The sequence below is a fragment of the Pollicipes pollicipes genome, unplaced genomic scaffold (assembly GCF_011947565.3).
Source record: "Pollicipes pollicipes isolate AB1234 unplaced genomic scaffold, Ppol_2.1 Scaffold_4740;HRSCAF=5597_pilon_pilon_pilon, whole genome shotgun sequence".
In the NCBI taxonomy this organism is placed as follows: domain Eukaryota; kingdom Metazoa; phylum Arthropoda; class Thecostraca; order Pollicipedomorpha; family Pollicipedidae; genus Pollicipes; species Pollicipes pollicipes.
In genome coordinates this window covers 3,597,698-3,625,261 of record NW_023596545.1, presented here as the reverse complement: position 1 = coordinate 3,625,261, position 27,564 = coordinate 3,597,698, and the positions used below count along the sequence as shown (strand labels likewise).

The 27,564-nt window shown below is 49.9% G+C and overlaps 2 protein-coding genes across 5 annotated transcripts in view; one reads left to right on the top strand and one right to left on the bottom strand.

Annotated features, from left to right (window-relative positions):
• LOC119097909 (uncharacterized) overlaps positions 1–8,207 on the bottom strand; it is a 35,914-nt gene extending 27,707 nt beyond the window's left edge. For 2 of the 3 annotated variants that reach the window (XR_005094212.1, XM_037220855.1), the window contains exons 1-3: positions 7,470–8,207; positions 6,486–6,543; positions 5,904–6,076 (exon numbers count right to left, since the gene is read on the bottom strand). Coding sequence is in view for 2 of the 3 variants with exons in the window: in XM_037220855.1 (XP_037076750.1) it covers positions 5,904–6,076; positions 6,486–6,543; positions 7,470–7,700 (462 nt within the window). In the remaining variant the exon portion in view is untranslated. Of the gene's footprint in view, positions 1–5,796; positions 5,854–5,903; positions 6,077–6,485; positions 6,544–7,469 lie in introns of those variants that run through there. The other variant, XM_037220856.1, reaches the window with a different exon arrangement.
• Positions 8,208–12,865: 4,658 nt separating this feature from the next.
• LOC119098922 (MTOR-associated protein MEAK7) lies at positions 12,866–26,920 on the top strand. Of its 2 annotated transcripts, XM_037221968.1 has the most exons (10): positions 12,866–12,984; positions 18,820–18,964; positions 19,251–19,458; positions 19,930–20,067; positions 20,992–21,245; positions 21,796–21,914; positions 22,365–22,483; positions 23,283–23,463; positions 24,080–24,103; positions 26,779–26,873. In XM_037221968.1, exons 3-9 carry the CDS (start codon positions 19,384–19,386, stop codon positions 24,091–24,093), a joined length of 900 nt encoding a protein of 299 aa, XP_037077863.1. In that variant the 5' UTR covers positions 12,866–12,984; positions 18,820–18,964; positions 19,251–19,383; the 3' UTR covers positions 24,094–24,103; positions 26,779–26,873. The 2 variants fall into 2 exon arrangements, with proteins under 2 accessions (XP_037077863.1, XP_037077862.1); XM_037221967.1 differs by lacking the exon at positions 24,080–24,103 and having other exon boundaries at positions 26,779–26,920.
• The last annotated feature ends 644 nt before the right edge of the window (positions 26,921–27,564 follow it).

Below are 27,564 nucleotides of genomic sequence, written 5' to 3'. Positions count from 1 at the left end.
CCGGTGGCTCAGTTGGTTAGAGCGCCTGCTTTCCGATCCACCCACCCGTGGCGGGCTGGGTTCGAGTCGCTTTAGGGCGCTCGCTATTTGCCCTTGGCAGGTGTGGCCTTCGGCCGGTGGCAGCGGTCGCGCTAAAGGTCAGTTGACGTCAGAGGGTAGGACGGACCGTGCCGAGCATTGCGGCACGTAAAGCTTTCACCACTAATTTCCGCCGTTGCCTGGAATTGCGCGATCGGATGGTGGGGTTCAGGGCTCACACAACAAGCACTGCTTAGCGTGAGCACTGATCCCAGAAATCCATCCACTCAAAGGGTTCGGACCAAATTTATAAAAAAGACTGGATGCCGCCCCAACTTACGCTACACCTTCCAAACTTTGCGAATAAAAAGGTCCAAATCCGGGACGAATCCCGTTGGCTCGCGGTGTTGGGGTAGTTTGCGTCATTTGTCCTTGCTCAGCCCCCTCCCTCTAACTCAGTTTGCGAAACCATGTTGCTCACTTGAAACAACAGGAGGGTTTCTCTCTTAGTTAGAGGCCTCTGGCACTAATCTGAGAGGTCTGATTGGATACTTATCAGGATCTTGCAAGGCAGTGGGTCTAATGGCCAAACTTTGGCGGGTTCAGGAGCCCGGAATGTTATTCAGAGGATCGCAGCGTCCACTTGGAGCTACCTGTGACGGCTAAAAATCTGACCTCGAGCTCAATTGCTGGTTCTGACCTTCTGGTGGAGTTATCAATCGAAGACCCCTGGTAATGATAGTAAGCAGAGATCCCCGGTACGGAAAAGGAGCCTAAGCCTAGCAGAAACGATAGGGAAGCTCTGTCGGTGAGAAACCTAAGGTTCGGGCTTCGGGACACACTCCCGTGCCTTCAATACAAACCCATTCAAGTTATTTGCGTTAAAAGCTCTTACGTGATAAGTTTTCTTTCTCATGCAGCAGCTTATACGCTAGAAGATTCTTAACTTAGAAGTGACGTCGTGTCGAAGTCTTTGCACTGTAAGTTTTGTCGCGCAAAATTTTATGCATTATCAGTTTTCACATTAGTAGTGGTTATGTCATGCTACATTTTGCGCTAGAATTGCTGTTGCGTAGAGATGATGCCCGTGCGAGGGTGTGCATAAGAGGTTTTGTCTCGTATAATCCTATGCGTTAGAGGTTCTTGCATTAGAAGTGACGTCGCGAGGAAGTTTTATCTTCAGAGCTTTGGTCGTTTGTTGCAAAAATGACGCGTAAAAAGTTTTGTATTAGAAGTTTTGTCGCCTAGAAATTTATGCATGGGAAGCTCTTGCATTAGGAGTAAGTCGCGTAGAAGTGATTCGTGTTGGAAGTCATGTCGTGAAGTTTTGTCGTGGAACCACCCACAACGACGTCGTGCCGAAGGCGTAACATGTTCCAGTTCCTGATTTTCAGTTTCGTTTGTGCTATGCGTCAAGTATGCTACCATAGGCGTTATACAGTGTGCGTCCCAGCCTGGCAAGTTCAGCCACTTACGTGCGAAGGAGGCGGAAACGTGTTCGTGCTATTGGACGTGTCTTGTGGTCCGGTGCCTGTTGCCCCTCCCTTAACTCAGGGTCGGCCAATTAGCATCAAGCCAGTTGGCAGTCAACACAGTATTTGTGCGCCTCGGGTCAGGTAAATCGGGTGAGCAGGTCAGGAGTAGTGGTTATCAAGATTTAAGCTTTTTTTAAGCTAAGCTTACTGCAACTTTTGGGGGTCAAGGGCAGCGCATTAAAGGGAATGCTCCACATTTGTGTGGCGTTTTGAGCTGAAATAGCTATCTTGAGGACATTTTGGTGCAGTTCACGGATATGCCCTTTTTAAGACCCAAAACGATCTCGTTCCTGAGTTACACGCCCGCAAAGTACGAAAAGGCTTATTTACAGCCAACTTCAAAATCGCCTTCTGATTAATGACGCCATAAGATCCCCGTGATAGTACAGGCTGTTTTTTGTTTATGGCCAAAACAGCATGGCCGCTGATACATTCGCAAAGGCGATGATGCTGCACATGTGGTACAGTCCGTTGAAGGTGATTGGCTGTCAGCAAGATTTTACCGCTGAATGCTTATCCCGAACACAAGCGTGAGCAATTTCGGGTTGTGCGACACTCGTCGTGAAGGGGTCATTTTTCCCTATTTCTAGGCCACAGGTCAATGTTATAAAAAAGAACGCCACTGTCTGCAGAGAAGTACGGCACCCAAAAATAGGCACTCTCCCTAAGTTATAAAAAGGAGGACGCGACGGCAAATCTGTCTGTTTTCTCCTGCTAGCGTTTTTGCTTCTTCTAACGTATCTCTTACAGACGGCTTGGTTGGCGCCATGTGTACCGGAGCAAAGAACCTTACATGGGCTTATGGGTTAGCAAGGCATTATGAAATTGGGGAATCATTACAGTAATTTATATATATATATATATATATATATATATCTAAGTTTTTCACACATATGGTAAGACAAGTTCAAATCTTGAGCAAGAAATTGTGTTTTACAAGAAGAAGTTCTTGAGCCACATTACCGTGAACCCCCGTTGGGACTTTGTTTCGAAGGGTGGTCACGGTGAAGTCCGGTGATGTGATTAAAGACCTGTGCGAAAATTATGAGAAAACCTGCAATTTGATAGTCCCGCGAGTTGTGCAAATGTGAGATCACACTTATTTGACAAAATCACACACTTATTCACACTTATTATCACACTTATTTGAGTGTGAATCGGCGGCTTGAAATGCGTGCGATCACTGGTGGTGTGCACCAGTGGCTTGTATTGGTATTGATGTGATGGGGAGTGTGCGTGCGAGGTTCGTTCCTCTGAGAGGGAACATTGTTTTGGTATTCTTCAGTCTACTGACTCCCAATGAAATGTGATATATTGATGCCTGATATATTCATGCTTATTGATACTGATGTCATAGTCACTGCAACTTGCGTGGGATGCTGGGTGCTGGGAAAAGTGGAGAAGTATTGCTGTTGGTTTCTTGGAAAGGACTCAATAATAGGCTTATCATGAGCCTTGTGCGAGGTATTCTTTATGTCTGGCTGCCAGATGCTGCTTGGTTTTGCTGTCGTCACAAACCCATTTCATGACGCCATCAAACAATGACATAATGGGGCCCACTTTCATAGACTTTGAAAATTTGCTACTTAGCGTCGTTTTTTGGACTTTGAAAGCTTACCAATAGTTACAAGGAAGCATTCCCCATCATATCTGATGCCCAACTCAATATCTTCAAATGTGGAACATTCCCTTTAACAGAAATGAAACGTGGTGGATGGGGGCGGCGGAGCGGACAGAACTCTGATAGCGTAAATAAACACTTACCTCCCCGGCACCCAACTGCACGAATGTTGCCACGCTGGCCCATGTCAATAAGAACGGCTCTGATTGGCCGATGGATGTCATGCGCAGCGGTCGAGGTGGCCGTCCGCCTAGCTGGCCGCCATTATGCTTCATATTCACGAGACGGGCCTCCAAATCTAGCCACAGGGCCTCGTCATCACAAAACAGGGCGTCCCGATCCGCAACCGAGGCCATCTGTTGTAAGAAAGGGTCCACCTGTTCTGGAAATGGGACCCCCTGAATATAAAGGATGCCTCCTAACCCAGAACAGCAGGCTCTTTGTTTGTAACGGGGCCCTCCGAGCCAGCAAATGGGCCTCCTTAACATAACATTAGGTGTACTCTTATATAGCATGGGGTACGTTATTCCTAAACTTGACCTCATGATGCAGAAAACGGTCTCTTGCTCTAGAAGAAGTTTTTTTGAGCCCATTACTCTCTCACTCAGCTATGGGGCTTCCTTGATCTTAATTTTGGTAACATCCTGGTAGGTACAATGCCGTAAATTTGGAAAAGGAGCCTCCCAAAAATTTTGAGCGAAAAACATACTCTTATCCCCCGGCCTGTCAGCAGGGGAGGAGCATTCCCCCTGCTCTCCTCCCTCCCAGCCGCGCCGCTCGTCTATGTAGGCACATATTTCTCAAAACGTCTGCTAACACCACTTGGGACAAGTGCTACTGTGGAACTATGCGCCTAACGTGACCTTGATGCTGTATGATTTACTACTGATTCATGCCAGTAGCTTCGATTCTTGACATAGGGGAGAGAAGAGCGGGTTAAAAAGTTTTTACTCTGAGCTCTCTCATGCCATAACAACAGAGGATATGACTAAAATTATTATATCTGCGGACGACTTCAGCGTCATATGCAGCGGTTAAGTTTTGGAGAGCACATCTTCGAGCAAGAATGATGGTGTTGGTGTTGATGATGATGCAGAATGATGCAGAACCGAGCAAAAGTGATGAATGATGGTGATCATGAGCTGTCTACTCAGATGGCTGCTGTGGACCCCTTGAGATGGCGATTAGGCCTCCATGTTGCAGGTGCATCGTATTGCGCCGCCGAGTGTCGTGGTCGTGTGGCCTATGTAGTTACCACTGGGACGGTGCGCACAGTCGCCGGCGTTGCGGCCAGACTGGTACGCTACTTTGGCCGTTTTTGCGCAGACTGGTCTTGGCATAAGTTATTCTTCATGACCATGCTGGTCACTTAGGAGCTCCGGGAGAAGATGGTGAGCTTAATATTGTCTTGAGGCTGAATACGCCGACATTTGTTGGACATGTTTTTCAGATAAAATGTTTTCGTATGATCGAGAACTTGAAGAAGATATTGTACAACAAATATGCTGCAATTTACATCATGTTTTGCATAAAAGAGAGCCTGATTCCTAATTACACGCATATATCTACATATATACATATATATATATATATATATATATATATATATATATATATATATATATATATATATATATATAGTGAATAACCAGAAAGGAAGTGGATGATATCCGGAAAGTTTTTTTCGTGCATGTTCCCTTTTAGCGACTTCCGAGACTTGGCTCCCCCAATGATGTTAAAAATTGACGCCAATGAATACCAGCATCTTAAAAAGAATAAAACAGGTCCAATTTAGTCACTTGACGTGGTAGTAGGCGTCGAAAAATCACTAGTCCTTTCCAGAGCATGCATTATTAGTTCGATAGACAAAACTGGACGCACCGGGTGGTCTGGAGGTAGGCACAATAGTAAGATTGTAAATGTTCAAAAGACAAGATTGCATATAGTAGTCACGCGGGTTCAGTACCCACCACCTACCATCAAAATAAGTAATGTGTAGATGCGAGATTGATTTCACGAGGTCATTACGAGCACACATCGCTACCCCACCATCAGTCTAACCTTTGTGGCTACCAAGGACTGATATATATATATATATATATATATATATATATATATATATATATATATTAAGTCTAATATATATCATCCAATGCATCCGGCTATCAATTCGTTATCAAGGCTAGTAATACAAACCTGCTCAGTTTCAAGTCTAATCACCAAGGCTTGGACGCTTTTTGACGCAGTTCTCAAGCACAAACAAGAGTACGCGCTCAGCACAGCACGCTGAGTGAACACCGACATCGTGATCCAAGTGGTCAAAACTATGGAATCATTTTGACACGGGCTTATATATCCATTCTCAAGCGGGAGCCATGGTTACTTCAGAAGGAGGCATAAGGAGGCAAAGGCATTGTGCGCGGCGTCTTTAACAGAAAACGAACCCACGTGGCGCCTGGGATCTGACCCGCTGCGTGTTACCTATTCGGAGATTAGATTGGCGTGGTAATCTTTATCGGACACAAAAGACGCGGCTCTATATGCAATTTTCAAATTAACGTTCATTTAAATACTTGTCACCCCCTGAACATCTGTCAAGTACAAGTCACCAGCAACACTTACGCTCATAGAGAAATGTTTAACTTCATCAATAGGCAGCCTGTCTAATAGCCTGGTGGACTTGTCAACCCCTAAACATCTGTCAAGTACAGGTCACCAGCAACACTTACCCTCATAGAGAAATGTTTAACTTCATCAATAGGCAGCCTGTCTAATAGCCTGGTGGACTTCTCTTTTTCTCGAATGTGCCTGACGTGGCCACTCTTCAATCCTGTTTCCTTGTACATATCTCCAATGGAGACCAGCATCATGAAGCGTAGTCTAGGGTTCACCAGATCCATACCTGATGAATAGTATCTTGAGGAAAATTAATGCTTATGACCTGGGGTGGTCTTAGGTGAGGGTTATTCTGTCGGTTTTTGTAGATCAGCGAAAGGTCATGAATGAATGCGGTTTCGGGGATGAAAAATCACATTCCTAGCACGGTTATTCAGGACCCACATCGCTGCTTAGCAGTTCTCACGAAACGTCTCGAAACGAAACGAAACGATTTTTCTCGGGCGCGAGATTTCGTGCGCTAGATTTTACTGTCAATGCGCATAAGAGTCTTAGACAGATTCCATGCCCTGCACTATGGATTCTACCGCGTGAGTGCGAGTATATGCGAGGGGGAGGGGGGGGGGTCTGTGTGTGGGAGCAGGTGGGCTTACACGCGCGGTGTTCAAGGCCGATGTTACGAGGTTAAAGGATACTGACGGCCGACTGGTTAAACTCCTTCATTTGAAGAAGATGGATTGCCAGCAGGCCGATCTGAAAAAAACAACATTTGAGGTTACCAGTTTGAAACAAGACAGCAGACGTAGACGTACGGTCACGCCGTGACCGTAATGAGTTTTACGACGTATAGCTCAAGACAGTACCAAAATAAACGGTCGGATATTAGGTTTAGTCGACCACACACATGCGTGGCTTCACGTTATAGGATCACCAAATTGCCTGAGGCTATAACAATAGTCAGGAACGCATGTAGCATCTGATAATAACAAAACATTTCTGCTGATTAGATCCATATATTCATTTGTGTACAATAAACCGATTACATCGACTTGACGTTACATATTGCTTGACCCAACGGACTGTTCACGCGCGTGGTGACGCACGGAACAACATCATCTGACAATATGTCGAGCGGAAAACATCAAAAAGCTGATGGAAGCGGCCTCTGAAACGAACGAAGTGTCGTTCCCGACGTCCCGGCTCGCATCATAGTATCAGCGGATGTAGATACATCATCGGTCATTTCCTCTACTCATTTGTGTGGTACCCGGGAACAAAATAGAATTATATCTGGAGGTTTGGCGTGCATGCTTTGTTTCATCCATGTGCTGAGGGTGCGGTCCAGGAATGTGTGTAAGTGATAGTAGTGAGTGGAGCGTGGAACGTAGAACATTTACAAATGGGTCATAATACCACTTATCAACAGTCACACTTGGACGGTTAACTCGGATGGGGCCGCCACTGTCATGCATCGTACGGCTCCCCACATATTGCTAAAGTGTCTAGCTTTAAACTGCTCCAGGGGCAAACCTCATCGACCTCCACCTCTTTAACGAGGGCAGAGCGCATCCCCCAATAACCATGTAAGATACAGAACACCGCAAAGGAGGCTGCACGCGCTTCCGGAGCACGCGGACGTAGCGCCCTCGCGCGGACCACACGCGCTCTACGGCTCTCACCGGGGAGGGAGGCGTGCGGGCGCGCTCCAAGTCCTCCTCGTCGAGCGAGTCAGCGCGCTTCATGGCCGCCTCGCGCAGCGCCTCGCCCGTGTCTGTCGAGAGCACCTCTGCGGCGTCGTTGGCGTCGGCCGTGCTGTAACGCGCCATGCCGCTGGCGGCCACGTATGCCGATGTGCTCGGGGCGCGCGATACGGCCGACGGCGGGCGCGCTTGTGGCGACGGGTTCAGCATTGTGAACCTCTTCGGGTGCGGTACGTGTGAGCTGATGTGATAGGTGCTGGCCACCTACCATGGGCAGCGGCAGCAACTCTGCTTCTCAGCCAGCAGAAGCTTCACTCGTTGATGTCATATCATACGCTTGGCAGAAGACAGATAAACTAGATTTTCTTGAATCGCGGCCTGCGGATTGCACTCGGTGGTACATGACGTGAAAACATTCTGCGCATTAGATCTAGGAAATAACAGACTGAATGCAATTCAGTGATTTTCTGTTAATGCTTGGGGTTCGTGTTCATCTTCTTCACTGCAGAGTGTTGGTAGAATGTGATATCTAGGCACTTGTAACAACATTCTAGTAGTCACATAAGAAGTGCTCCAGAGCGTGTCCAGTCTGTTATTCATACTTGGCTAGACCGTGATGAGGTCCGTGCCGGACCCAAAAACACACACATCACGCAAGATGTAATGGGATACTCATACAATGTAATAAGCAAGATATCCCAATTCTGTATCATCGAAACTCTCTTACTGCACTCATACGATTTCAGGAGACCGACACAAATTCGCAGTTGTTTGTTGTTTGACACGTGTTGTTATGGTTACCTTGTCCGAGAACCTCTCGAAAAAGGGGAAGTCCCGAAATACAAGAAGTCAAAAAAGCCTACGCCTTCTGCCGAAATGTAGCAGAAGGAATGCGCTGGAACTGCCACTAAGCCGAATAATTCGTAGTGACAGCCCTAAGAGAGTTTGCAGGCTTCCGACCCTGCGGGCGTAGTGGGTACGGTAGGTACTAGTAGATACGTGGTTACTTCGAACACTCCGAACGCTTCAGCTTCGGACCGTGTACTGACTAGAGCTGGCTGCAAATCCAGGGAATTTCAAGGGGTATGGGCAAGCAGCCACGACAGAACAGCAAAGAAACTGGCTCCAGCAAGCACTAGAACAGAGATTAGCATTTTTGCTACGAGAAGAACCGGGAAAATGCCCATGCAAACGTGCCACGTATAATATATAACCGGGGAAATGACAAGTAGTTTCTTCTGCAAAGCGAGGCCCTTGTTTACACGGCGGTGGCTAACCACCGAGCCAACCAGTAGCGGCAAGGCCAGTGCAGTACCACCACTAAACGCTATTAAGATGAAATAAGCATTCAGAACGGCTTTCCGGGACACTGCCTGTGTGAAAAAGTATTTCCCACAGGAATACTAATAACTGTCTGCCAAGGATTGTAGTGACATTTCGCGCAGCTTGTACTAGCGAGGGAGAGCGGGCGAGGCTTATCCGTGCATTGCCAATCACAGTATGACCGGGAAAACCAGGCAGCACGCATCGCCGTGCGTTCAACATGCGCCTGCACACACCAGGCGACCCTTATGCCCTTGTTGAAAAAAAAATGTATTCGTGGCTCACTTCGCAAACTTGCTCAGTTGATGACGATGGCGTAGAAATAATGAATTTGGGATAGATTGCACAATTGAGCTTATCTCAAAGCAAGAGACACGCTCGCGCACACAGTACTACGCACAAACGGTGTCAAGTGTAAAGCTAGAGGGCTTGTGTAGCGTATTATGCCAGTTGCATTTTGTTGTTTGCTGTAAGAATGGATCGTGGCATGCGTCGTAAGGTGGTTGCTCAGGCCAGTCGCTGCCTCAGTTCCCCGACATCGGAATCAGACACGTAGCCTGGGTCTTAACAGGCGACCGCCTGGGGCAGGAGCGACGCAAGTCCCCCAGAGTGCAACTTCCTCAGTGACGCAACTGGCTATTGCGCGTGCCAGTAAGGTAAAGGAGAGTGCGGTGAGTTGCATCAAGACCGATATATATAATGGTCATTTACTCAAAATCTATTCGGCTGATGGCAGTCGTGACTCATTCGGCTGACGCACGGCAGCTCCCTCGAACTTTCACTGCACTTCTGGCCGCAAACGTGCGTGTGGCTTGGGGCGAGCGCGACAAAGTTGCGCTTTGTATATCGTTGAAAATTATAGAGATCGCCGTAAATGTGGTTTAAGGGCTTACGAAATAACTAGACCAATCTGAATATGGTATACTGAGTGGTGGGGAACTGCATGTGTCGTATATACTGCAAAGCATCTGGCGCCGGCTAACCAAGGAAATCGGCGGGGCGCAAACTTGTTTCCAAAATATCAGCCAGTAAATGTTGCATCCGCTTTACATCGGGCAGGTTGCATTTTTTATACAAAAATGCACCAAAAGTACGTCATTGACTAGCGTACTGTCAATAATTGACTGTTATGATGGTGATATCTTACTGCCATTTTATAACAGCTTTGCATTGGCTGCGAAGCGTTTTGCACTCCACTTTTGTTCTTCCAGTCCCGTGTTGTCCTTTGCTACATCCTGCCTGGTAACTGTATTTGCAGTTCAGAGCAGTTCGGTATGGCTGAAGGAAGTCCTTTCTCATTGTAGAGTGAAATGTGCCACATGTCATGAGCTCTCCCGACAGACATGGAAGGGGCAAGCATGAATGACACAACCCCGACCAAAACATTGAACTAGATGAGCTTTCTCGCTGCGCAATGATAAGAAAACCACGGCCTTGGAGAAGCCGTGGCGAACGATGAAAAGATGCTGCAATCAGTCGCGTTACACGCCCTCCAACGTTAGACTAAAATATGTTGTGCCCGAAACGTTGCAAGACAAGCCCATTGCATTACTTAGAGACACGAAAGGGGGCAACAAAACTGTGAAACATCCGCAGCTAATATTTGTTTCTACAGCTGTTCTTCTAGCACCAAGTTGTACTGGGTGACCTGCTTCGTAGGTGGATAGGGTCTTCCCACAGCCTACCGTACCGTATTTACCCAGCGGCCGTCGGCTGGTCGCCTGGTCCCTTCTGAAAATTCGTGCATATGGGCAGATTCAAGTGGTTAGCGGAGACATGGCGCTCGTAAAACGGCATAGAGCTCCTTCATTTGCCATCTGCTGTCTGTAATTTTGTTGCAGCCCCCCACCTCCACCCAGCGGTTCACCCACGGCTTCTAACACTGGATCCGTCCCTATGCAATGAATACATTTGCAGGCTTATGATGATCGGCAGGTTAAAATCATTAATAAAAAATCAGGGGGGGGGGGATTCGGAAGTTCGTCAAGAGGCACATGTAACCTTGCGAGATCCCATACAGGTTTGGGCCCTCTCCAAAAAATCACCGCATTATGGTCAGTTAAGATACTTAGTACACTTTTTATATACGTGGAACCATCTTACCATGTGTAACCGTAGACAACTAGGTGTTCTACGTGTGTACATAAACAGATCTTATTTATTTTTTCCAGATCATAGGGAATCCTGACATTTTGAGGCCAAGTTTTTTGGAAAAAGATTGTTAAATCAACTGAAGTTGGCTTCTAAATTCCACCAAAATCAAGCGCAAACTTGGTTCCTAGCTTATTTACGGTTAACCAGTCGGTTGATGTGATCAGCTGATGGCTGATTACTAATGCAGAGTTTTTGCCCTGTCTGCCTATCATGTTCGACAATTGTGAATACAAATTGATCGGCCCATATCCAACTGCTGTTTTTAAGCTAAGGCATCAAGGCCAACATGTTTGGACCCTGAACGATTGGAAGTGGCCCGACAGGCTGACATATGGGGGGGGGGGGGGGAACCCGGGGGTGAGCACAGGCCCCTCTGAGCAGAGAGCTTACCCGAGACCAGTGTGAATAAATTAATACCCCTGTGCAATCAAGAATGCCGAGGGGGAGGGTAGATTGAGAGAAAGAGCCCCGATAGGACTGAAGGTTCCTCCGCAAACGAGATCAAAGGCAAGGAGCCCTAGATCAATATAGAGGGCCGCTGACCATGGATGGCTCGATTCCTTACCTTGTATGGACCACAGCAACAGCACACAGCCCTCCGAGCAAGTGGAAAGAACCCGAGACCAATATGAAGAGCCGCTGAGAAACTGAATGCATCCCGGCATATGGGGTCCCGGCAAAAACGTTTACAGCCTGTCGGGCGAATTGGCAGAATCCGTGGGGGTCACTGATTGATGAAGAGTGCCCAGGCATGTTAGCAGATATTACCCCAATGGCAGCGTAAGGCCCTATGGGAAAATGCAAGGGGGTGAAGGCAACGTGGAAGGCTCCTTAACGATCGGATTGCCCGTGAAAAAAGGATGTATAGGGCCTGGGCAGCAGCGAACAGCCTCTGGACAACGTAATGAGCCTAAATTGTTCCCCTATCACCACCCTCCCAATCAGCGAAGAGTCAACTTCGTCTGCTTACGGGCCGACATGTTTAAGTGAATCCCAACATATGGGGCACCGGCAAAAGGGTACAGAGCCTTTCTGGCGAATGGGAAGAATATGTGAGGACGGGGGGGGGGGGGGCTGAAGCAACTTCGCTTGCAACTGTTCTTTTCTGTCTGAAGGCCCGAAGGCGTCCAATTTGTTGCTGTTTTGTGTTAAAAAAAAACTGCGTCTGATCCGCCGGCTATGAACCCCTGGGAACCTATGGACCCCTCCGACCCCAGGGGTTGGTGGATCGGTGGACATGGCCCCGTACCCCACCTCCCCCCCCCTCCTTCCCCTCCGCCTCTGGATCCGAGTCTGAAAAATAGAGGAATACGTAATTCATGGTAGAATGGTCGTGCATCCCAATGAAAAATCCCTGCGCACGCCCGTGCTGTTCTCTGTATTTAAAACAAAAAGTTAGAAATGTTTCCAAATGTTAATAATCGTCATATCATATATAATATCATATATAATCAATATATAATGTAATATTAATATATGATATCATATATATGATATGATATGATATGTATCAATATATCATATAACATCAACATATCATATAGCATCCTTCCCATCCTTTTATCGTGCTATTTGCATGAAGGGTGCAGCACAGAGGCATCATTTCCATCACGATGCAAAATATAAAAAATAATGGTGTGTAATTTGGTCTGCACCCCTTGAATCATATGATCATTCCAAGAGCTATATTAATCAGCTTGTTACTGTAACAGAAATGCAATTCTTTTATGACATTTCAATGTTACTTTGCACCCAAAAAAGGTACCAAAAATTAGTATTTGATAGATTGAAAGTTAAGACTAATTTTACAACAAAATTGAAAGATAAACTTACTTGAGCTAATAGCGATAAGTCAAAGCGTTCTGCCTTTTTGGTATATACATTCAGTACGCTATAAAGACGATTAAACAAAAGCCTAGAAACAGTTCTGTTCATATAGCCAACGAGTGCGTTCCGGGTTGAGAATCGCATTGAGCATTGGAGGAATTGATACACTGGTTCGCTGCAGAAAAACATTGTAAGTTGATAGTGTGTGTACAATATGTTTGGAACACTGATCAGGGAGCATTGTGGTGGCATGTGGTCCCAGGACGAAACTGATCATTCAATGACTTATGAAGGCATATAGCTATTTATGAAGTACAATTACATGATCTAAATTTTGAATGACTGCGAATGTACCATCTTGCAGGCATGAAATGCCTCCAGCCATCCTTAGGCCTCTGTGGCATGCGTATGCTACCTGGCAGGCATTAAATGATGTTAAGGTAAGGCCTTGACCTGGTGAAATATGTTGAATTTTTAATTACTTTTCACAGTCACACATTCAAAGAACCTTCTAGGGCAGTTAAAATATGCCACTTTTTGTGACTAGGATCAAGTTATGCTTCACATTTTGTATTCTGTGCTTGCCTTATTTGATATTGAGCCCTTTTTTGAATTGGGGAAAATCAAGCAGGAGATAAAGTTAGCAGCATTGGAAATATGCTGCTCACCTGTGCTTTTTACCAATATTCATAAATTCATTCACCTACCTGGACATACCTTTCTCAGTGTCTCCTTCCTAGCCTATGAATGGCAAAAATGAAACTGGGAGCATTATGAAATCATGTTTTACTAGATATAGGTGTCCCTCAAGGTAGGCATGGTATGAGTTAACAAACCAATGAGAGCAAATTATTATTTTTAAATGATAAAGGAAATTGCAGGACAGGTGATCACAGCCCTGAATTTCCTACCAATTCAGTATTGGCTTTGTGTGATCATAAGATGAAGGACCATACTTTATATACATGCATAAAGTATGGTCCTTACTTTACTTTATTCATCATCATAGATCCTCATTCACCCATCATCATAGCCATCATAATATTGGAACCATGTATACTTCCCTCTGCAGAAGTCGTGCAACAGCTTCATTAGGTTTAAGGCCTGATGTATGTCACATTGGATTGCATTTGGTTAAATCTACCTTCAAATGAAGTTCAGTGAAATATTGAAGAATTTTTTTTGCACTAGATTTATGCATAGTCAGGTCATAGTTTGATGAAATTTTAGCTGATCATGTAATTTTTCTACTTGCTAGCATTTGCTTTTATTCAATGCTGTTCAGCCTAGGCTTGTGGAATAGTGGCTTTATCAAATTGAGGCTGCAAAATGGCTGGAAGGGTTTCATATAATCTACTGAATATTGTCTGCAGCATTTCTTATGTGTCCCAAAAATTTGTGCATGTTGGGGCAGGTGCTAAGCATCTTATTGGCTGGAAAATAGCATAATTTTGGTCCAAAATTTTATGTTTCAATAGTTTTGAGATCAATATGACTGATCTTAATGGCATCATTTTGATGTTTTAAGTAGTCAGTTACCCTATTGTTACTTTAAATAGAAATCACTATCAGGAAATCATCATAGTGACCAGGCTGCTGGTATGCTTGCATTTGAATTAATTGTGCCCTAGTTCCCTGGCTGGAAAGATAATTGGAAAACAACTGAGCCAAGCTTTTATATATGTGTATAGTATGTCTCTCAAGGTCTCCAATAAGTACAAGAAGTGCTTTTCTAAGTTTGGTGTCTCCATTACCGGAATATGTTTTATGAACATTACTTATAGGGAAAGTTGCAAACTTTAAGTGTGTGACAATGATATGGTGGAACAAATATTTTATTTCTCAGTCAGATTCTGTAGCTCACAAAAAGCATTTTTATCAGGTATGAATGTGACATCCAATCTCACAAAACCCCAACTTCTAAGAACCACTAAGGTTTATTTTACTTGCCCCCCACCCCCACCCCTTAAAAAATACACATGCAAGAGAAGGAAACCTTTGCCTCAGTGTGGGCATGTTGACTCCCCTGGATCGGCCGGTTGGAAGTGCAGGCATACTCGTGGCGACCTCTATTCTACGCAGCGGCGGAGTGTGCCGTGATTCCGGCGGTTCAGCTGGCAGCCGTGCCGCCCCGTTCAGAGTGAAGTAAACCTGCTCCTAGTGGAGCATCTAGTTCCGTCCTGGGCCGCCAGATGTCTCCAGAGAACCTGTCGGCGCCCGTAAGGCAACAGGTTCGGCGCTGGCGACTAAGAGCGATGACGTCATCCACTTCCGAAAACTTGCAAATTTGGTCAAAGGGAGAAGTGGTGCACATCGTGGCGCGACCTGTTTTAGGGGCAGCGATCTTGACTGCCTTCTCGTTGATTTGTTCCCCGTCGCGGCACTGCAGTGGTCAGAACACTGGCCTTGGTTTGAAGCGACTTTCTAGCGCGGTGGTCTCGCAAAATGTCACCCAGGGGGTTCGTCGACTGCCGGGCGCGGTGGTTTCGCAAAATGTCGCCGGGTGGGTGCAGCTCCCATCTGTGCCATCAGAGATTTCCGACAACGGCGGAAGATCGTTTTGTCTTCTTGGTTGAGGGTGGTGGTTAGGTGCCTTCGCAACAAAGCCTTCATTTTTATTCTGATAGTATTTTCCGAAAATTGAGGCGACTACAAACATTTGAGGAAAAGCTGTTCTGTCGTCCTTGTACAATGCCTGCCTTTTAACGGCTGTGTTAATGTGTAATAGCGATTGCATGGCAGATGTTCTGTAGTTGTGGAGTTTAGAAAGGGCTGTTTATATTTTACTTTAAGAACCATTTTATGCGGCGAAGACTGCTCGTTTCCGCCCCACAACATGCGTGTTCGCAACATCGTTTACAGCTTACCAGATACACAATACTTGCCGTGGTTTCGTGCAGCGGCGTAAATTGCATCGTTCATTAGAAGGTAACAAATGTGATATTACTCGAATCCAACATAGCAATTTGGCTTAACTTGGCTACCTTCCGCAATCAGTCTGTGACTAAATTAATGCATTCCTCTTGAAAGGCTACTGCATTAAAACTGTTGCCTTCTAGGTAAAGTCGTTTTGCGAGCTTGCAGATGCTCTTTGATACATGCCTTTGCATAGGCGACTGGTTCTAAAAAATATGAGTCAAAAGATGGTGGCAAATATTGTGAGGGGCGATGAACTAATGTAGCGTGCTTTCCGTTGCAACTTTCGGGAGACTTCGCATCAAAGGAGCGAGAAACTCGGGGTGAGAAGGCCTGCAGGGACAGTTGTGCCAGGCGGGGCTGCTCGATCATTGCTACTCCATTCACAGCGGATGGGGGCTTGTCTTCCCCAGCCCTCTATTGTTGTTGTTGACGGCTGAGTTTCCGAGTAACGCGGCGGTCGCGCGCAGACGGTCGATGAGCTCTCAGCAGGCCTGTCCGGCTACTTTGCGGGGCGCAGGAACCGGTTGGCGAAACTACGGGCTTGATTTTATCTCGTTTGGTGGGCGTCATACGATACTGATGCCATCTGAGCATTGGCAGAAACTAGTTTACGTCGGAGTTGCTCACATCATTTGCGTTCGTTCTGCAGAGTGTACCTCCGAACTCCGCGATGACAGTCTTTTCCGCCATACGCTGCCATCGCTGCTAATGCGAATCGGTATGGGCACAAGCGCTTTCATACTGTCATCCGGCCGGTCACCTTTTTGAAGCAATGTCACACGCATGTACGGCTGCTAGACACCCGCGATATCGACATCATTGTATGTAACTAATTCTTTTCCCAATACGAGTCGTTTACTCTGCCGATTTAGTGCATGTGAATGCGTCATGTTTCTATCAGTTCGCAACGCGCCCTTCGTGTATCAAACACTTTCTGATGTTAGCCTTAGGTATTGCTGACATTTTCAATTGCAAAGTACCGTACGTCCAGCCTTTTGCGTTAAACCCTTGTTAACCCCGTTAACCCCGGGAAGGTTTTCACGAGCCATGTTTACGTCTTCCGGCCATCTCAAGGTTGGCAGGTAATATGCAATTTTTTGTCGGTTGTATAACCCCATGTTTATGATAAATTTTATCAAAGATGTAGACAGCTTCCTCCGCGCTGTCCCTTCATGAGGCCGCCGCCCACGGTGTAAAATTACAAAACATGGCTGGCTTAATATATTGCTGAACATAGATAAAAATTTTACATAGGCTGATGCATGCCTGCATGTGTTGTGCATTATGTGTTTTGATTTCCGTCCGTTCGATATATCAGCTTATAGATAAGACAGTATTTAGCTATCTACATGATGGCCCTGGAAAATTTCATTTTTCAAGTTATCAGTTCTACTTGACAACTAACTTAGATCAGCTTGTATTTAACAATTGTCCGTATGTAACAAGAATGTACATAAACGAGTTAGATAAACGACAAAAAACGTTTTCTCAATGCGTAAACATGTGAGTTCACAAGCCCCATTATAACAGAATAGCATACGTATGAAATGGCTGCTCTCGTGCCACGAAATATAAACCTTAATTTTGTGAGTCGCTTCTTTCGCACGCCGAAACACCCGCCACCTTCACGCTTACCGCCACAGGAAGATGTAGCACCTTGGCCCGCTTTTGCGGCGAGATCGCTGACGCTGTTCAGCGCGCCCGGACAGAATGTGAGCTGGCTCGGCCCCGAGCCTTTGTTTACCGGATCTGCGATTTTGAACCTCCGACCACCTCAGGTGCCTTACCTACGACCTCTTCGTCCCATCTATACGTGTCGAAAATGGTGAAATTCGATGCTCTGCGACTGATTCTGAGCTCTTTGTGCGGAACATCTTTGTGGCAGGGCTCACTTGTGTGAGACATGAATTTGAATGATCGTGGCCTTTGGTATGGGAATTCAGAGTTAAGGTCACGCAGGTCAGGCAAAAAGCCGTCAAATAAGAATCCGGTAAGAATATCATGAAAGGGAGTGACCAAGATGGGTCCCGAGTGAAATGGCAAGACTTTAAATCCTCCCAGATTACTGTTGGTAAACTTGGGCATTTCACAGTCCACCGATGTAGTCAAGAACGGGACGATTGCACATGTGATATTATCCAGAGGTCCTTTGTCATGGGGAAAGGGGAACGGCTTCAGTTGACTTCACACTGCCCATCGGAGGTACCTGGCGGCGTGCTATGACTTTTGCCGGTTTTTCCTGCAGACTCTGAAGCTGACGCAGACGCTGCAGACAGCTGAGTTTGGTTTGACCTGATTTGACCCGACATGTAGGTCAGCCACCAGACGCACTGCAAAATGGCCTGAGTAAAAATAGCATATCACTGGGTTACCTCGTAGCTATCGAATGTTTTCCGCAGACTGTCTGGTTTGGAATCAGCAGTGGGCAATCTTGCTCCGTCGGATGCGGGGAAATATTGAGCCACAGGGACCGTGAAGGCATAGGCCAAGTCAATGGGACTTTGTGCTTCAAAATACACTATGAGCTGCATTTTACTGTCAGCGCATGAAAGGCTTTGAATTCTTCGAAAATCTCAGCCTACATCACAGACCCCTGAGCTGTCGTGCGCGGCAGCAGGGCGCTGCGACACTGACGTTAGGTGTAAGAGAACAGTTTAGGGTGGGGGATCGAATGTCATGGCCTTCTCAAACATCCCAGAAACCACTGACGGATACTGTAGGAGTGTGGGCCGAAAGGCGCCCCCGTACGAGAATGTTGTCGATGTGCACTTGTACTTTGAACCTCGCTTTCTCTACGGAATACCGGATACGAATGGAGAACGTTCATAAGCCCATGCATGTCCCGCGTCACCTGTGTAACGTTTGTGGTGGCCCCCAGAGCCGCCATGGGGCAGCAGCAGAGTGGACGCGGCGCCCACCGTGTCACCTGTGTAACGTTTGTGGCGGGCCCCCAGAGCCGCCATGGGGCAGCAGCAGAGTGGACGCGGCGCCCACCGCGTCACCTGTGTAACGTTTGTGGCGGGCCCCCAGAGCCGCCATGGGGCAGCAGCAGAGTGGACGCAGCGCCCACCGTGTCACCTGTGTAACGTTTGTGGTGGGCCCCCAGAGCCGCTATGGGGCAGCAGCAGAGTGGACGCGGCGCTCAGGACCAGAAGCTGAGGTTTTCGCCGGAATCCCAAGACAGGCTGAAGGCCGTTTTCCTTGACGCATCCATTGGAGACCCAAATACTTGCTTGGTCAAGGGTCTGCAGGTACGAATGCAGGTTATATTTAATCGGAGATCGCTGTTGCGGCATTATTTTGAAATCCACATGACCGGCGATCATTGCGGCATGTGCGCCTTCAAAGTAAACACGCTTGCGTTAAGACTGGCGTTAAAACTGTTCACCCGTGACGTGGCCTTCAGGCTGCCTGACGCGGCTCAGGCCCAGGCAGTCTGCAGCACTGAGCGCTGTCCATTGTTCTGGCCGCGCCCGAGCAAGCGTGACGTACCAGCGTCGTCAGCAGCCTGTAACGTGCCCGGCCGGCCGTCGGCAGGATCGGCTGTCGCGCGTGCTCCACCACACGATCGCCACGTGCCTCTGCCACCAAATGCAGCCGGACCGCTCCGGCCGCATCGACTACCAGTCCTACGTGTTCCTGGCCAACTCGCTGCTCAAGGCCACGCACGATGAGCGCAGTGCCCTGGTGGAGAGGCTGGCGCGCGGCGGACTCGGGCCAGGTGGAGCTGCTCGATCTGCGCCAGGTGAGCGGACTCGAGTCACACGAGTGGGTCCGCCGAGATGAGAGTCACGTGGGATAGCCTGTGGCGGCCCTGTTCACGTGGGTGCCACCCCGTCCCCTCCGAGGTTGGTGCCGTTTGAGTGACCCCATGGTGACTCGGGTAAGAAGGAGACCCGGTGGGATGCGGGTCAAGTGGGGTTACCTGACACAGACTACGTGGCAGTCGCCACGCGACGACTCGGGCCACGCGAGTGACCCGTTGTCGGCCCTGGGGCTGGGTCAGGGGATCTGGAGAGGGAGAAATAATGCGACTTGGTATGATGGAAGGCAAACGCGCTGAGTTTTGTGGTTAGGCTTGCTGGAAATGCCAAGGAAGTGTTGGTGACGAGAAGGGTAGGACGCAGCACGGACACCGAAGGGTGGGTAGCGACAGCCCGCGGCCTGGAAGCGGCTCTCCTGATAACCGACCCTCCCGCGGTGTCGCTGCTCACAGTACGTGGAGAAGATGATCCTGTCGTACCTGCAAGTGATTAAGCTGCCGACCAAGCCCAACATGGACAGCCTGGACCGGCTGACGGCGGCACTGCTCGGCGAGCTGCGCGAGAAGCAGGCCGCCAACGCGCTCACGCAGGCAAGAGCCTCCGCACGGGGCGGAGTCGGGCGCCGAGCTCAGGGCGCCGCCCGGCGCGTGTCCGTCGGAACCGCTGAAGCACCTGTGGCCGTGAGAAAGGTCCAGCGTTCCAGGGTGGCTGCTGCCGCCTGGTTTGTCCTGGGTGCTCTTTGTGTGGCCTGCTCCCGCGTCCGCCCCGACACTCCCTGCGTGAACCTCTGCCGTTTTCAATCCCTGTGGTTCTTGTGTAAAGCCGTGATTCGGTGTCCATCCTGCCCCCCCCCCCCCCCCTCCTCTTCCATCTGAGCGCTTCCTCTCCCGTCCGTCCGGGACACTCCCTATGTAACGCCCTGTCCCGTGTTTATCCCAGACACTGCCTGTGCAGCCCTGCTCCAGTCCCCGTGTTCGTCCCAGACACTGCCTGTGCAGCCCTGCTCCAGTCCCCGTGTTCGTCCCAGACACTGCCTGTGCAGCCCCGCTCCAGTCCCCGTGTTCGTCCCAGACACTGCCTGTGCAGCCCCGCTCCAGTCGCCGTGTTCGTCCCAGACACTGCCTGTGCAGCCCCGCCCCAGTCCCCGTGTTCGTCCCAGACACTGCCTGTGCAGCCCCGCTCCAGTCCCTGTGTTCGTCCCAGACACTGCCTGTGCAGCCCCGCTCCAGTCGCCGTGTTCGTCCCAGACACTGCCTGTGCAGCTCCGCTCCAGTCCCCGTGTTCGTCCCAGACACTGCCTGTGCAGCCCCGCTCCAGTCCCCGTGTTCGTCCCAGACACTGCCCGTGCAGCCCTCCCCCAGTCCCCGTTTCCGCCATTCCGGCGTAACACACCTTCTTTCCGTGTTCGTCACCGGTACTCCCTGTGTAACACACTCACCCGGGCACATCGTGCGTTTCTCGCTTCGTGCGTGCGGTAGGCTCTGACCTGCGCGCCGCACCGCCTCCGCCGGCAGGACGACATCGAGCGGTGGCTGATGCGCAGCCCGCTGTTCGCCGCCGTGCAGACCAACGTGTTCCGCTCGGCCTTCGACCTGGACATCCCGCACGACTACCAGCACATCCTACCGGCGGTGCGCGGCGCGCCGGCCGACCACGCCTCGCCGCTCGGGCCGCTCGAGCAGATGTTCGTCAACCACTCGCTGCCGATGGCGCGGCGCGACCAGTGGCGCCTGCTGTTCTCCACCGCCGTGCACGGCCAGAGCTTCAGGTGCGCCGGCGGCGCGCGCGGCGGCGGCGCTGCTGTCGTGAGCCGGTGTGGATGGTGGGGGCGGACGATGGCGAGGGGCTAGGATGGCGTTGTTTTGAGGACGAAACCCACCGCGGTGACCAAGCCCTGCCCGTGTGTCTTCGGTCGGTGACTTGTGGTTGAGAGGCGGCGGGAGATCCCGAGCAGTGGCGTTGTTGGTCGTGACGCCGCGTCACCGTGTGCTGTCGCTGCGGCCGCCGCTCGCCGGGCCGCCGTAGCGGTGCCTCACTCCTGCTGCCGGCGCGCGACTGGCGCCTGCCGGAGGCCGGCGCTGCGTTGGCGAAGGAGTTACCCGGGGGCATGACGAACTGCGACACGACGGCACCCACGCTTTCCACTCTGGCCGTTCGTGTGTGGCTGTAGGTGTGTGTGACGTGTGATGTCGCAGGTGATTGCGCCAGGTGAGTGATTTGCGCTTTGAAGAGTCAGCCTCAGGCATCAGCAGGTGAGCCGGCTGTGACGAAGACTCGTCTCCGGTGGCGGCAAATGACCGGCTCTCTGTCGGTTTCAGCAAGCTGGTGGGTCAGATCACCGACAAGGGCCCGTCGCTGGTGGTGGTGCGGGACACGGACGGCCACGTGTTTGGCGGGTTCGCGCCGGAGAGCTGGCACACCAGCGGCGGCTTCTACGGTGAGCACGCCAACCCGTCTCACACAGAGGGCTCTGTCCGGGAGAGCGTGCACCTGCTGATGTTGTGCAGCCAACACTGTTGTGATGCAGTGCCGCAGCCAACACTGCGAGCCTTTTGTGGTGCAGTGCCGCGCTAGTGAGCTACGGGGCTCGCGTCCTGATCGTTCTCAGCACTTTTACATGGAAGCATGTCGAGGGTTTTGACGCTATGCCATGCTTGTGATGTTCACGGCTTCAACATATCTCGTCTCTCGTGTTGAGTCATTCCTACGCCGTTTGTCGTACCGTTCCCCGACGGTTTTGGCTCGCTCGCCTGTCGTGCGGCCGCCGTCGCGCCGGCAGTGTTGTTAACTCGTCACAGCCTGCCGCCGGACCGACAACCTCTGGTCCCGACCCATTCACGCCCACGGTCGGGCCCGTGGCGGTACTTGAGCCTGTTGTGGCCGGCAGGCACGTCCGAGGCGTTCCTCTTCAGCGTCCGTCCGAAGATGGAGGTGTTCTTGCCGTCCGGATACAACGAGAACTACATGTACCTCAACGTCAACCAGCAGACGCTGCCCAACGGCCTGGTGAGGAGGCTGTCGCCGCCGGACCGCCCCGGCTCCGGCAGGGACGCGCCCGCTAACTGAGGCCGTTGTTACCATTTGATCTGTGGCGTCTGTGTGAGGCTGTTGGAGCATCTTGCTGACAATACCTCAGCCGCCAATGGTGCCTTAACTTCGTCACCAATGGTGCCTCACCTCCGCCACCATGGACCGTACCTCCGCCACCAATGGTGCATCACCTCCGTCATCATTGACCGTACCTCCGCCACCAATGTTGCCTCACCTCCGCCATCAATGGTACCTCACTCCGCCACCATGTACCGTACCTCAGTCATCAATGGTGCCTCACCTCCGCCATCAGTGATGCCTCACCTCCGCCACCAATGGTGCCTCACCTCCGCCATCAATGGTACCTGATCTCCGTCACCACTGACCGTACCTGCGCCACCAATGGTGTCTCACCTCCGCCACCATGGACCGTACCTCCGCCACCAATGGTGCCTCACCTCCGTCATCAATGGTACCTCACCTTCGTCACCACTGACCGTACCTCCGCCACCAATCGTGTCTCACCTCCGCCACCATGGACCGTACCTTCGCCACCAATGGTGCCTCACCTTTGCCATCAATGGTACCTCACCTCCGTCACTACTGACCGTATCTCCGCCACCAATGGTGCCTCACTTCCGCCACCACTGACCGTACCTCCGACACCAACGGTGTCTTAGCTCCGTTACCAGTGGTTCCTCACCTCCGTCACCACTGACGGGCGGCAGGTCTGCGTAGGTGGTCACGGGTGATGACGGCGGCGCCGTCTCCGCAGGGTTTCGGCGGCAAGTTCGAGTACTTTGGCCTGTTCATCAGCGGCGACTTCGGCGAGGGCTTCACGGCGCCCACCTGCACGACGTTCGACCTGCGCCAGATGTCGGGGCGCAAGCGCTTCCAGCTGGACGCGCTCGAAGTGTGGGCGGTCGGCCCCGAGCCTAAGAAGCAGGAGGCAGTCGGTAAGTGGAGCTGCTGACGGTCCCTGGCTGACGGCGTTGGCCTGGTAGCGGGGCTGGTGCCCCACCCCGTGAGGTGTGAGCGTGTGGTCCTTTGACGGTCGACCTGTATAAAAGCCCGGAAAAAATTTCCCCCTATGGGAGTAGATTCCCGAGTACCGAGGGTGGAACTGGAGAAGCGCCACACGAAGCCGGTACGTATGGAGTCGCGCACGAACAGGACTGGTGCTGCTGCGCGATACTTAAAAAAACAGCACAGTTTCGGCAGTTGGTTTCGGTCACGATAGATCCGTCCTCTTTCAGAAGAAACTTCCAGTTTCTTCGGGACGAAAGCTGCTACCGGATGAGGTAACGCAGCGGGCTGCTACCTGTTCCCTGCTACAATGTCTGCTGCCAAAGTTACTGTATGGGGTTTGTGCTGTGACCGAACCGTTTCGTCGTACATTGTACCGTTTGCCTTTATGAAAAACATTGATGCTGTCCTGCTATAAGGGAGCTTAGCATTTCCCTCCTGTCGCTGTGCTTATGTCGGGAAGACTACGGTTTGTGGCGTTGACGTTGGGGGAAAGACTGCTTGTCTCGAAGTACCCAACATTGTCAGAAAATCTCTCTCTTGCAGCCTGGATGCAGTAGAAGACGGGATGTGAGTCAGACATTGCTTCTCCTGCTAGGCCAGTTATGCATGCTGTCGAACATTCGAAGAGGCATGAACCGCATAACACCGTAGTTATTAAATATCTCGGTTGCGGAAATTTTAGGTGTCGGCATGTCCTTCTGGAACAGAAGCGATCATCCTTCTCGTATATAACCATGCACGTCAACGCAATCACTAATGAACGCTGCTTCGGAACCAATCGTGCATCTGCGTGATAAACATAATCGCTCCACTAGAACTATACATAATTTTCTTATTTGGTTGCGAATGCTTGTTTTTGCTCCGTGAAAGTAGCGCCAATATGTACTTACGTACTTGCGCACCAAACTGTACTTGTGTACCTACAAGGGCCTTGTTCGAACCCACGAGTGCGACAACTGTAAACCAAATGCCAACTAAATAGCAGCAACATGTCTTCCATGACGCTCTGCTTTCTGCGCATGAACGGTCACTGTTGCCAGGTCGGGAAATCGTATGACGTTATCGCCCCGGCAATCACGCTAGTCGTCAGGTCCAAATGTCGGCAGTCAAAACTCAAAAATGTAACTTTTGGCGTACCAGCATCCTTCCTCCTCTGTGAAGTTGTGTTTAACAGGTCTTTTGAGGGAGCTCTGCAGTTGCCGTCATTCCGCTGCTTTGGTTACGGACCCGCCTGGTATAAGTGCGCGCCTCCCGGGCTCGCCACGCCATCCCAGGCTTATCTACAAAACGCCAAATTGTAGCCCAGGAAATAAGCAAACGAAGCTGTGGACTCTCCAATGGTGGCATGCGACGACGCAGGCTGGAATAATGTTGAACACCTACCCCAGCTTGTTACTGTTAGCTATTCACGATACTGAACGCGTCAGCGACCGCATGCTGTAATGCACGAGTGAAAACGCGGAGTAACTTCGCTGCTCGAGGAAGAAATGTTCCACCTCAGAGCGTTGTGACGTGGGTCTGACGTCCGCGGTCGGATGCGCTTCTGCTCCCTCCCCGCGCCTTCCACACCCACCCAGCGGTAGCTCGGGAACAGTATGCTCGGCTAATGCATGGTGGGTGGGGCTCAAGGTCTGCTCGCTGTGTGTGCTGGGTTTGTCCCACTACAGCCGGCAGCAGAGATCGTAAGGTCATGGAATATGCAATATGGTCATGGAATATACGTACACTGTGAACTAAATCGTGCTAGCTAAAGTTTAAGAGCTCCTTAATTGGCCTGCGAAGCTGAATCTATTTATGGCTACACACTCCTTTGCGTGAGCGTGCCACATGTTTGTCACGCGCCCAGGTGGCCATTTGAATACTCTTCGCTCAGGTGGGGGGTCAATTTGACTCCCTGAGATCTCAAAAACTAAAAAGCTAGACACCGATTTCACAGGGTGTATTGGTCTTCACGTAAACTCACTTGTGTCAAAATTTGAGGCTCCTAGTTCATAAGCTTCGGGTCAGATGAGGTCTAAGAAGGTCAAACTACAGATTTGTGTCCAAAATTCCCCCAGAACCTAGACACCTGTTCTAAGCAAAGTCACTCGTGCTTATTTAGGGTTAGTGACCTTGTTTGACTTTTCGAATGTCATGGTCACTGAAATCATACAAGACTGCTTTAAGTTTTGCATTTGAATGAACGTCAAAGATTGCGCTAGGCAGTATGTTTTTAAAACAAAATGTTGACCTGGGTCAGTGTAGGTTAAATGACGTATTCTGGCCTTTAAAAGTTCATGGAATATTATAATGCGGTTCCCGTCGTCAATATATTCGATATGAGCACCAGAATTTACTCCATACAGCGAACTGTATTGTAAAAAAACAGGTCGGTTTTGACCTTGGTCTGACCTTCATACGTCGCCTTAAATCAACCAATACGATTTGTTTATTCAATTGTTGTATTTCCTAGGAAACTATCCCAGAGATGTATGGCTTCGTCCAACACCCTGTTGTTGCAATCAAATTGAACGATTCCCTAGAAGTTGTCTTCGCTGAATCCATGGCCTGACTTGGCCTGCCGTTGGACAGCGACCTTGCTATTGAGGATTTTGGACCGTGATAATGTGTACCCTTCACTGAGTAGATTATCAGGTTGGGTTAAGGAGTCTTCGTGGTGGAAGCCTTTTTGTGCCATCGTTTGTTTGAGCGACACTCATTTTAATATTCAATGCTCGTGTGCTTCGTAGCTACAGGTTATGCTGGCGACATGCCGTGGTATGACGGTGTTTTGCCTGTCTCTCTTGTAAGCACTGGCAACGTGGGACCTTGGGCTTTCGTCATAATTAGGCCGTTCTCGCTTGTTGACATCCGCAGTGCATGGAGCCAGTTTAAAGTGCATGAATGCTGGCGTCAATAGCGGGCTACATTAATGTCATGTTATGTCATTGCGAGTGAGCTGATCGGTCTGTTACAACGCGCGCTGTCGAGATTAACATCAGCTTTAGCAACACACATTGAATGAGTATTCAGTGCGCCCAACAGCACTGCTGGATTTTGGTAAAGAAAGTGGTGTTGTAAGGCCTCGATTTGGGTACGCGTATGGCTTGGTCTTCAACCCATTCTGTCCCGGGGGCCCTGTTCCACACGCTGGTCATCTTTGGGCTCCGTCTGACGCCGAGCCGGAGCTCTATCGGTGCGGGTGCCGCTGGCTATACCCGGCGAGCGGGCGACCGGAGACCTGACCCGACCCCCGTCGGCAGGACGGCCGGCCCAGCATTCTGGACGCTGACCCCGAGGGCGCCGCCATGCTGGAGATGGTCAAGGGTGGCATGCACAGCGACGGCCTGCGCGAGACGCCGACGGCCGACATACCCGCCGAGAAGAATCTACCGCCGATGTGAGCCGGACCGGACCGGAGCCGGACCGGAACGAACCGGATCGAACCGGACAGAACCGGACCGAATCGAACTGAACCGGCTCGAACCGGACAGGAGACAATCTGTGCCTGTCGACTCTGCATATAATCAACTTGACGCACAATGCGTTATCGTAGTGCGTGGGTAGCTGTGTGTGGTAAAGGTAAACGATCAGGTTTGTGTGTGCCATTGGTGATGACAGATTATGGGCTCACTATACGCGTGGCTGTATCTTGGACTCAAAACTAGTGTGCATTTTACTGGAAATCAAACCTGCAAAACTTGGGTTGAATGCTCACAAACTTCCTTTACCGGATGGCAAACTCTTCACTTACCGACGTGGCAAGAAAACCCGTTCGAATACATGCCCTATGACGCGTAAATTTAAACAGCTGTCTTCGGAATAATGGTGAATGTGAGGGATTTGCTACCCGGTAGGTTGTACAAATCTAGTGTGGACGTTCGACCCCTTTTTGCGGGATTGCTGTCCAATGAAGTGAACAAACATTATGCGCGTGTTTTTGAACATTCCTGACAGAGGTTGTGCGGGCGTGTGTGTAAATACGGTTGCGGACGTAGAATACTCGCATAGCGGATATTTCCACAAAGATGGCCATTGAATAGCAGTAG